Genomic DNA, 12,237 nt, shown 5'->3' on the forward strand with positions numbered 1-12,237 from the left:
CATGAAATCTGTGTTGCTTTTTAGATAATCCTTCAGAAAAGTCTCACGTCAAAAGGAGTTGATCACCTTCTTTAAGTGAGTAAACTTTAGGCTTTATAATCTTGCACAAGTAATTTACAACAGCGCCTAATATGTATGTTTTGTTTGGTATTTTTTTGCCAGGGGGGGGGGGGGGTAACTGCGCTAGCAACACTCTTAGGTCATTCCAGCGCCAGCAAAAGGGAAGATAATACAAAAATTGTAGATTGAAGTTAAAAGCACCAAGAAAAAGTAAGACAAGAAGATTGTTTCAAATAGGGAACAGAAGATTTCAGGAGCAATCCACCGTGCTTATTATGACATCACCTAGTCCCATCCAGGCACAAACAAGGGCTACTGCTATCAAGGAAACTCAAATGCTTACAAAATCCGTAAATTATCAAAAATAAAACTAATAGCACATAACAGAGAGGTTATTTGCAAAGAAGAAATATCATCTTTAAAAAAAGAAAAATTAATTTAGGAGCTATACATTTACCGGAACAAGGACAAAAAAAAAAGAGTAATCTTAATCCAAAGACAAAGACAAAGAGCAACATTGAAAGGAAAACAGATATCGAGGAATAAAACCCACCACAGGAGGTCAGTAGACCCCAGCCAGTGCCTAAAGTGGGACTCAAACTCTCTAACTCTAACCCCTTAGTTTGCAGTGTAATGGTTTTTTTTTATCCATCAGCCATCTTGAACTCCTCCTTCCTATCTCAACATTCACTGACATATTAACACACACACACACACACAAATGGACAAAATTCATTTTCTCTCTCTCTCTCTCAAACACACACACATACATACACACACACACACACACACACACACACACACAAACACTCACACATATGCACACAAGCAAACAAAACAAGACTATTTGTCATCCATTTTATGAAAAATTAAATTTGTTTACCATCTTTGTAAATAAAATTATCTTCAAAATGAAAACGCTGTTATTGATATAAGGTGAGAAACCACATGAGTTAAATGTAAGAAAATTCAATAAAGCAATAGAGTATTTGGTGGAATGTTCATTAACAAAATAAATAATCATGTATACATGCATTTCTAAAAAATAGAATGATACAAAACGCCATCTGTCAACTACAAGTAGTTACCAAATTTACTTTTCACTCTTGAAGTGTAGAATAACTTCATATAAAATTTTCATCACAAAATAATTGACATAAAAAAAAATTATAGTAACGTCAACAAATCAGACTTATTTCTGAAGTTGTCCTGTATATTTAATTTAAAAAATACAATTGTATCCCAACTCACTAATATTCATGTTTCATAATAAAAAGCAGAAAACAACCCCCATAAAAACCAATTTGTTTTAACAATGTTACAGAAAACCCAAACATTCGCTCCATCCTCAAATTGATTTACATCAATGTATTTGATAATAATGAGGATGAGAATATAATCACTTTAAAACAACAACAGTTCCAATTCTACATTTGTACAAATGTAAAAAATACACATTAATATTGCCATTTGTTTGTCTTGCTTTGTCTTATAAGTATTCAGGGGAAAAATAGAGTCATCCAAGAAAGGAGCTATCTGTCTAAATACATCCAGGTTTTCCTTAGGGCAAAGGACTGATATAAATTAGATCCATAAAACAAAAATTGGTCAAGAGAGTCATGATTTACAAGATGATGTTTTATATATAAAAACAGACATTGCATATCATGAGATGTCACATCTCAATCATGTTGTATTATGACAACCTAATTACTTTTCTGTCACCTGTTATATATGGTTGTCTTTTTCCTGCTCCATTATCACATTGACATTTGTGCTTCTCTCATAGTCATAATTGATTGACTAAAAGAAAAGTCCAATGAAAACTAGTAGTGTTTACACTTGACAACGAATAAACAGAACCTCTCGTACAGAGAGACATTTTAAAACATCATATCAATTTTACCCCTATTCAAACTGACCACTTTCTCCAGCTCAAATCTGCTTCAATATACTTAATATTTTCACTGCAACAGTTTGAAAGAAGAACGATTTCTTTTTTAAAATGTCAAATGGTTAAAATAATTTGAAGCAGACTCGAGCAGATAATACTGACTGGCTTATAAGGAATGCACCTCTGTGAACTGACAAAAACATTTAGTAAAGTAAGTAGAACCAACAATAACTATACATGATGCCAATCGCTGACTTACTTGATTAATCCCTTTTTGTTACTGTTGGAGCTTAGAGCCTCCATAAATTGTTCATCACTCTGACCTTTCCTTTGTTTTTGTTTTATTTTGCCTTCCAGTCAAGGCATGGACTCTCCAAGCAGAGAATTCCTACATGACTATTTAGACCATCCAACTTTCAGACTTCACAACAAGTTCCCGTCAATGAATTGGTGGGTGACGTAGCTGACTTTTCTTCTTTATACTCTTTGTAATTCATTAACATCAAATCATGAAATGCTATAAGAGTTTACAGTGAACTCTACATATTTTTCAGTATCAAATAAGTTGAGAGACCTTTATCTTAATGATCTTTTGGCTTGACATAATAATGATTGTTTCCTTAATACATTTCTTAATAGTTAAAACTACACTTAGCAAAATTGTTGTATCAGAGATTTTAAAATATAGTGTCGTTCTTGATTTCATCCTAAAAAACAGTAAAGTACAAAATAATAATAATAATGATAATTAAAAAAAAAAATAAAAAATCTACAATCACCAAATTATGGCAATTTCAAATTTCTCGAATTCATAAATCAAAGTTTGTAGTTGAATAATAAATCCAAACTGATCATTGCCAAGTTTAAGATAGTACAATCTTTACATGTGAAAACATGAAAAGCTGTGGACAGTAAAAGTATGAAACAAATGGATATATCAACTTTTTAAAAAACAACCCCCCCCCCCTCCCCTTAAAAAAAACATATAAAAAAAACCAATCAAAACTAATCAAACAAACAAATAACAAAAAAGAAATGTTTTGTGCTCAAAATCAAGAGACCTTAATACGACATTTGACACATCTTCAGGATTTCAGGACATACTTTTGTTTTTGATATTGGCTGAGGAATTGTTGTTGAGCCCACTATTTTCCCTGTTTGGTATTGTGTTTTTTATCACACTGCTATATTCATTTCCGTTTCATACTTTTAAAATCCTCGTGACCTTCTTTACACTTGATTACTGATGAGTAAAATGAAAGTATTCAGAGGAGGATTATTCTTCTTTGAAAATTGTGTCAAGTTTGGAATGTAAAAAGACATGGTATTAAAATCTATGAGACATACAATGTGCACAACGTGCCTAGTGTATAACATGGCTGACTTGGTCAGTTAATATTCAAGATAACAATCATGAATAATGGAAAAATTACAGTTGATTGCTCTCCCCCCTCCACCCCCCCCCCTCTCCTCTCTCCTCTCTTATCCATTTCCCCTCTCTCCTCTCCTTCCATTCTGTCACCCATGTGACATATGGCCTAAATCTTCTGTTGTGTGTATTTTATGCTAAATGTTGAATTTAAAGTCTAAATCATAAAATTTGATTTTAATTAATAAAGGGGTAGTTTCATAATGTTTAAATTTCGATCATTTAGACTTAAAATTCAATGTTCGAATCCTGGTATAATACCAGTTTAAGGTGATGAGTCTTGGATTATGGCTGCTTCACAAAACCTTTAAATCATAATCGGGGGATCCCGATAGCTCAGTTGGTAGAGCACTCTCTTCACATGCAAAGGGACTGAGATCGATCCAAGGTGAAGTCATTTTTTTCCACCCAGCAGTGATTGGGTAGCTGGGTCTGTTAGATAAGAGGAAAGTACTGTGTGATAGACTAGCATCCTATCAAAAGGGTAGCAAGCAATTGCTATTCTATTGTCCGTTTCATGCTATAGAAACTGGGGTAAACTCTAGCGCCATGGGCCAAATGGCCCTGAATGACTACTTAAATCATAATCAGATGGGTCAATACCTAAGCTACCACCTCCATCTCCACACTACTCTCAGACCTGGGGCTACTTTCTTTGCTACTCCCTTGACTTGCAACCTCTCCTCCCTGCCTAATCTCCCCAACACCGGTAGCACCATCACCACTACCACCACCACCAGATCTGCCCCCATTCCCATCCTCGTCCTTGCCGTAGTCTTGGAAATACGGCAGTGTTTGCATGATTGTGGACAAGACTTCCACCATGTTGAACCCCATCAAATCTTTACGTGTGATGATTCCTTGAACCTGGCAAGGGGAAAAGTAAGAAGAGTGAGTTTTGTTTCATAAAGTTTTAAAAGAAATTTTTCTTCTTCTTCTTCCCCCCTCATGCTGCCTTTATGGCTAATAAATAACAATGTGAAATTGAATGTAAACTTCAATTTAATTAAGAAAACAGATAGAATGAACGTTTTGGGTTTTCCCTTTATGAGACTCAATGACTTTATGAGGGGAAACCCAAAACGTTCATTCTATCTGTTTTCATAATTAAAATGAAGCTTACATTCAATTTCATATTGTTATTTATTTCTTCGAGCTTCGAGCAGCAACATTTACATTGTCTTTATGGCTGAAGGTCAACATCATACAGGAATGCCTCGGTCCCATGCCAAGATCCACAGAGCCTCGACCAAAGTGTAGTCCTCTCAGGTCAAACAGTTGCTCTCTGTTCATTGTACTATATAAAGTCCTGCAATACATAATGTGTGGTATCCTGCTTCCCCTCTCCACATTCCCAAATGTCTTGTTTCTCCAATCTTAAATGCCATGAATATGTGGCCCTGAATTCTGTTGGTTTAGACTTTAAATTCAATATACTTCACCCAATTCACTCCAGTATAATATCAGATTGAAACAGTGGGTAACATTTACTGACTAATGTCAAGATGAAAGCAACAACACAAAGGTTTAAAAATTACGCATAAAATAACAATAATAATAATAATAATAATAATAATAATAATAATAATAATAATAATAATAATAATAATAATAATAATAATAATAATAATGATGTACATTTAGTATAGCGCTTTCTATGCAATTACATCTCAAAGTGCTTTACAAGAAAAATACAATTCATTGAATAATAATAAAATTATAAAACACAGCATAATTAGCTTTACACAGATTATACTATTATAAAATAAGACCTATAAGTAAAAGTATTTTATGAATATCAATGTTTTTAGATGCGCTTTGAGTGTTTTCACTGTTTGGTTTTCTCTGAACTGCCTGGGCAGAGCATTCCAGACTATTGGGACCAAAAATTTTGAAAGAGCGATCACCGAAAGTTTTGGAATTTTTCTTTGGTATGATTAACAATGTGGTGTCACTGGAGCTCATTAATAGGTGAGAATTTGACTTCTTTTTAATCAGGTTCAAAAGATAGTGGGGGATCAAGGCAATTTAAGCATTTAAAAACAATGGTCAAAATGTTATATTCAACCCGTGCTTTGACGGGAAGCCAGTGCAAAGTTGCCTAAGATAGCGTGGTCAGTTTTTCTTTTTATCAACACAAATCTAGCAGCTGAATTTTACACAGATTGTAGCTTTCTGAGACTCTTTTCAGGCAGACCAGAGAGAAGTATGTTACAATAGTCCATTTTAGACAGAACTAGAGAAACCGTGAGCTGCTTTACTACCAAATATTATTACTAGTCCATACTCCTATCCAGAAAATAAGTATAAAGCCATCTAATATATAGCAGAAGGAAAGAAAACTATGAAGAATATGTGTGGTATCGACAGTAATCTTCATTAGCTCATAGTCTAACACTTCCCTCAAAAGAAAGTGAAAAGTGAGTTTTTGCTAGTAGTGCTTAAGGTAACAAATGATCCCATTGGTTGATCTATTTGAATGCAACTCATTTCACTTTCTTTTGAAGGTTTTCACCATTTACCAGTGCTGATGGTTTTCCTAGGATCGACAATTTTGGAATCAGAGGATTAAGTGAGAGACTTGATGTGTGGTGGAATAAACAGGTGCAATTTCCCACTCTCCAAAGCTAGCTAGAATACCAATGATAGTTTATCATCTGAACTGCTATAAAGCAGTTAAAATGGGGCTTAAATGCAATTGGTCAAAATGTTCCTCCCTTTTAACTTTTGTCGCCATCAGCACTGATTTATTGTAACATAATTCTTTGGCAGTGTAAGGCTACGAATCTACAGACCTGGTTGGCTTCATCAATGATGGTGAGATGTCGTAGTCCCAGGGCAGTGATGAGGGTGTAGGCCCTGTGTAGTGAAAACTTGAGTGGAAGACTCATGGCTGACTGGTTGGCGTAAGGAGTCTAGTATAATACCATGGAGGGTGAAAAAAAATAAATTGGTATGTTCATGGGAGTGCAGGGGAGGGGAGGGGGAGGATGGTGTACATAATATCATTATAACTGCCATAATTATCATCATCATTTATATCTTGATTTATCGATTTATGTCGTTATATTCGACTTCTTCTCCATTTTTCTTTTCTTCTTCTTCTTATCATCATCATCATAAATATCTTCATCACCATCATCACTATTATCATTATTATTACTATCATAATATTTATCAACAATACCAAAGGTACCCAGCTCATAGTGACAGGTAAGGGAGCATGCAATGGCATACAATAAAATAACAGAAAAAAATGAGTATGAAACAGTCCCAGACAAAGCAAGAAAGAAAAATACAAGAGTAAAAAAAACCATCCCGTCTCAACTGGGAATCGAACATTAGACCTCCTGATTACTGGTCAAATGTGCTATTATTACACCACAGAGGTTACCCGATGGTTGGGTCCCCGATAGCTCAGTTGGTAGAGCACTTGCTTCACACAAGATCAATACCGGGTGCAGTCGAGATTTTTTCTGTCCACCCAGCAGAGATTAAGTAGCTGAGTCTGTAAAATCTGGTGGAAAGTATTTTGTGATAGACTAATGTCATATCCAAAGGGTAGCAAGCAATTGCTGTTGTCCGTTACACGCTATAGAAACCGGGATAAACAAGGGCTCCATGGGCCTAATGGCTCTGAATGACTACTTATGGGATGATTTAATGCACACATACACACTTTTTCAGATCTTTATCCAGCCCATAAAGGACTTGAATCCACTGATCTTACACCATCAAAAAAAATTGAGGCCATAATATAACATGGAACAACAGATTGGACAGAAAAGAGTTAATAAACCATGACATACAGATGAAAAGTCTCTTGAAGTAAACTCAACTGGACTAGACTAAGTGAACTTACTAAATCAATATGGTAATTTTTGTAGGTTGAATCAGAGCCAACAAACTGTGTTAGAAATCGCTCTGTATCTATTTCATCTGCCAATGAAGGCCCTTTCAACATCTGTCAAATGAAATATGCACACAAAAACATCACATTAGTAATAATAATGATGATGATGATAATAATAATGATGATGATGATGATGATGATGATAATGATGATGATGATGATGATGATGATGATAATATGATGATGATGATAATAATAATAATAATAATAATAATAATAATAATAATAATAATAATAATAATAATAATTATAAGAAGAAGAAGAAGAAGAAGAAGAAGAAGAAGAAAAAGAATGATGATGATGATGATGATGATGATGATGATGATGATTGATGAAGGTGATAATAATGACGATGATGTTGGTAATGATGTCATATAATAATGAAGCAAACACTTCAAGGTGTCAACACTCCATTAGGACAGGCCTTACCTTTTCATAGCCAATGGGAGCTATGTCCAAGTCTACGTCATTCATAGGTTCCACCATTCCATCCTGAAGAATGTCTCGGTTCTCTAATATAACCAGTAACTCATTTCTTTAAAAAAAAAAAAAAAGAAAGAAAGAAAAAGAGTGATTTCCAAATTATGTGGCTGTAGTGATGACAGTTTCCTTCTAAACCAATTCTATGATTTGGTCTTTTCCTGGTTTCGTATATAACACAACGAAACAAAATAAAATGAAATATCAAACTAACAAACAATCATAACCAAAAACGACATTGTCATGATTATGCGCTGTAGAAATGCTATTTATTATTATTATCATTATTACTATTATCATCATCATTATTATTATTATTATTATTATTATTATTATTATTATTATTATTATTATTATTATTATTATTATTATTATTATTATTATGATCATGAAGAAAAATCTCTATTTGTTCATTGTCTATCTTTACAATTTTTCTCAGTATGTCTTTATCATAAATTCTTAACTTATGTAAAAATGGGTATAAATTTGTTTCAGTGGCATTTTCCTCATATAATTATAATAACTGTTTGATAACTTAACAAATATTCACACCTTGTGATGAGCCCATAAAAGACAGTCTTTCCCTCTGTTGTCGTTTTCACCACTGGATAGCCGTTGTGTTTATGATTCATTAGAGTCTCAGCTACAACGGAAACTTTCTCCACCAGGTTTAAGGTCACCACAGGGAAAGTCATAATATCTTGTGTTGAAAAAAGTTCCAGTTTGACACTTCAATAAGGAAACAAACAAGAATAGATTTTCTTACAAAGATAGATTCATCTTTTCTTAAAGCGATGTGCAATGTTCAACATTTTATTTCTTACAAAGATAGATTAATCTTTTCTTAAAGATATCAATCACCAGTGAAGAATTCAGGCTATTTGAAAAGAAAATTGAGAAAGTCATGAAAAGAACTCTGAATCATGTAACTTTTTACAGAAGAGTTCTACATTAAAAATTTTTAACATCTAAATTAGAGTGAAGGTCTTACTTTTGTTTATCAATCCTTACACTCGGCTGTTGACTCAGGAAGGGAATACATTTAAGTTCTAACAAAGCATGAAAGAGGGGATGGGTGAAGAAATCCCCAACCCATTTGGCTACCATGACTGAAGTCATCACAGGAAGTAGAACCTTGAGGTCATTGGTCAATTCCATCTGGAAAAGCATTTTTAAAAAAACAATTGTCAAGATGGGGAGAGGCAAGACACAAAGAGAGATTCAAATATTAGTGCTTAGTATAAGAAGTGTGACAATAAGTTGTGGAGGTCCCAATAGCTCAGTTGATAGAGCACTCGCTTCACTTGCAAAAGGACCAAAATCGATCTTGGGTGCAGTTGAGATTTATTTCTGACCCCCCCCCCCCCTACCTGACCACCAAGCAATGATTGGGTAGCTGGGCCTGTTCGATCTTTCAGAAAGTACATTGTGATTGCTTTCACGCTGAACAAACTGGAATAAACTCGGCTCCATGGGCCTACTATCTGAAGGACTACATTACGTTGTATTACATAACATTACAGGATTGATCTAAAACTATAACAGGCTTAATGCCCTTGCCTTTAAGAATATGTCAATTTTCCATTAACTACTAGATTGTAAAACAAACAAAAATTAAGGATACTGTGTTTGGAATCACTTTATAAAATGATTTCAAAAATGCATTTATTCCGATTGGCCTAATTTCGTCTTTTCTGGAGATATATGTTTTAATTTTTCAAATTTATAAAATGCAAACCTTTATTTATGTAAAAAAAAAATTCATACGGCTCTGTAGTAATGCTTAATGTATATGTATTTAAAATCATATTCTCAAACAAAAAATATGGTAACTAACGAGTGACATGTTCTGTACGAGGAGTATGTAATGTAAATTTGGTTTCATAAGGGAAATAAATATAGCTTTCGGAAGGGCATTAGGCGTGGTGAAATTATAGAAGTTGGGTATATGGTTAAGGAGAAATTCATGAAATGTGATTGAAGATAATTTTTAATGTCATATCTGATGCAAATACCTTACTTCTATCATGTATAGATGTATAGTTTCACTTATTTAGGGCTTAACATGTTAACTAGTAGTGATCAATATGTATGGTGGCGCCGGAAATCAGTCCATTTACTAGGTACTTATAAGTTATTCTATTAATTTAACTATGTTTATGCGTAATTTTCACTTTAGTTGTACACACAAGACTCGAACTCAAACATACCATTATGACTGTAATGGCTGGGGCCAATCTGGCCACCCCACTGAAAAAAGATGCTGACCCAATGAGAGCAAAAGCACCTGGATCCATCCACACCCAGTAACTCTTCTGAAGGAAAAGACCAAATATGTCCACCATAGCCAGACCTATGATACGGCCATACAATGCTCCAATCACCCTGAAGTGAACACAAAATTTGAAATTTAAAAAATAAAAAAAAAAATAAAACAGAAAAATAAAAAGTGGAAATTCTTTATTTAAAAAAAAAATGGCAATATATTCTAAAGGAAACCAAAACCACAATTTAAAAAAAAAAAAAAGAATTAACTGACCTGAAGAAAAATAGTATAAAACCCTTCAATATGTTATCCATTATCATGAAAAAAATTATTATAATTAAGTAACATATACATTGAATGATTGGGGTAAAAGCACAAAATATCCATGGCATGTGGCAGGTTTTCATTTTCTTTAATGTGGCTGCTATAAACTTTCCTCATCCAGATAACTGTCCATTGCTTACCTTAGTTATCTCGTGTTTATACTTAAATTATGCACTGGAGCAGCAATACATTATATAGGTGGTTATGATCTAAATCGTTTTCCTTGTGTTGATATTAATATTCATATAACACGGTGTATTTCGGCTATTTCAACAGTAAAACATTTGATAACAATTATGGTGCTGGAGTTAATTTTGACAATTTTCACTTCTACACTTGTATGGACAGTACATCATCTGCAAAGAAGTATACCTATATCAATTGCACAAATATGCCTCTTGACCTATTTTCATTTTGTAAATAGTAAAATTTGTTAACACCTTCAATAACAAATAATGATGGATATGTGCCCCCCCGCCCCCCAAAAAAATAAATAAAAAACACATTCAAAATAACAGCTGTACAGATGCTGCTGACGACTACTACTGATAGTATTACTACTACTACCATTACTACTATTACTTCTACTATTACTATAACTACTACTACCATTACTACTATTACTTCTACTATTACTATTACTACTACTACCATTACTACTATTACTTCTACTATTACTACTACTACCATTACTACTATTACTTCTACTATTACTATTACTACTACTACCATTACTACTATTACTTCTACTATTACTATTACTACTACTACCATTACTACTATTACTTCTACTATTACTATTACTACTACCCATAACTACTTACTTCTACTATTACTATTACTACTACTACCATTAACTACTATTACTATACTACCATACTACTATACTACTATTACTATTACTACTACTATCCATTACTACTATTACTTACTAACTATTACTTACTATTACTACTATTACTTCACACTATTACTACTATTACCTTACTACTATTACTTTACTTAATACTACCATTACTATACTACTACTACTTCTACTAACTACTATACTTACTATACTACTACTACTACAAACTCTTACTACTACTACTACTACTACTACTACTACTACTACTACTACTACTACTACAACAACTAAAACTACTACTTTTACTAACTACTTCTTTACTACTCTAATAAAGTACAACTAGACGATACACACAGCATGGGCACCAAAATCCCAGCAGCTACTGATGTCCCTGCCGACCAGCACACCATGATGAAATAGATGATGAGGCCAATGAACAAAGGACCATAACTCAAGGTCTCGTGGGCATTTCTGAGGTAAAGTCGTTTAATCACGTCATCCTTTGATGCAAATATCAACATGGCCACTGAGGATACACAGGGGGTTGACGAAAATTCTGTAATATTTAAGATTCCTCCTAAAAATCTAAATTCTACGAAATCTGAATCAACTCAATTGCAGGATTTCTAACCTTATTTCTATGAATTATCAAATAGCTGTATAACAGCTCAATTTGGTCAAATATCTATTTCTTACCAAAATGACACTATTTTCAGCAATTTTCTCTTAAATTTTGATAGAAAAATTGGAAACTGGAGAAAATAATTCTCTATTTGAGCATTTTTACAAAACTATAAAAATCGGTTTAAGTGTCATTTTATACAACCAAAACCATGTAATCAACAAGAAACAAGAAATTGTGAACAAAAAAATCTAAAAATAGAAGGATAAAAAAAATAAAAATAAAATAAAATTCTGCGGCTTAAGGTCAAATACAGTCTTTATACACACATCCATTAAATACCAATAATTAAGATAGCCCTAAGCGAATTATTGACATCTCACAAACCAACAAACAATAAAA

At 33.3% G+C, this 12,237-nt stretch overlaps 1 protein-coding gene across 3 annotated transcripts in view; it reads right to left on the reverse strand.

The window, feature by feature from the left end:
- Nucleotides 1-2,283: 2,283 nt before the first annotated feature.
- Nucleotides 2,284-12,237, reverse strand: part of LOC144977106 (chloride channel protein C-like) — a 24,171-nt gene continuing 14,217 nt past the window's right edge. For 2 of the 3 annotated variants that reach the window (XM_078921902.1, XM_078921905.1), the window contains exons 12-19: nt 11,568-11,739; nt 9,987-10,161; nt 8,768-8,934; nt 8,329-8,505; nt 7,726-7,831; nt 7,246-7,347; nt 6,179-6,298; nt 3,412-4,250 (exon numbers count right to left, since the gene is read on the reverse strand). In XM_078921902.1, the coding sequence (XP_078778028.1) occupies nt 3,987-4,250; nt 6,179-6,298; nt 7,246-7,347; nt 7,726-7,831; nt 8,329-8,505; nt 8,768-8,934; nt 9,987-10,161; nt 11,568-11,739 (1,283 nt within the window). In that variant the 3' untranslated portion in view covers nt 3,412-3,986. Of the gene's footprint in view, nt 4,251-6,178; nt 6,299-7,245; nt 7,348-7,725; nt 7,832-8,328; nt 8,506-8,767; nt 8,935-9,986; nt 10,162-11,567; nt 11,740-12,237 lie in introns of all 3 variants that reach the window. The other variant, XM_078921903.1, reaches the window with a different exon arrangement.

This window comes from Berghia stephanieae, chromosome 7, assembly GCF_034508935.2.
Source record: "Berghia stephanieae isolate SIO BIC M18660-M18661 chromosome 7, UCSD_Bste_1.3, whole genome shotgun sequence".
NCBI lineage: Eukaryota > Metazoa > Mollusca > Gastropoda > Nudibranchia > Aeolidiidae > Berghia > Berghia stephanieae.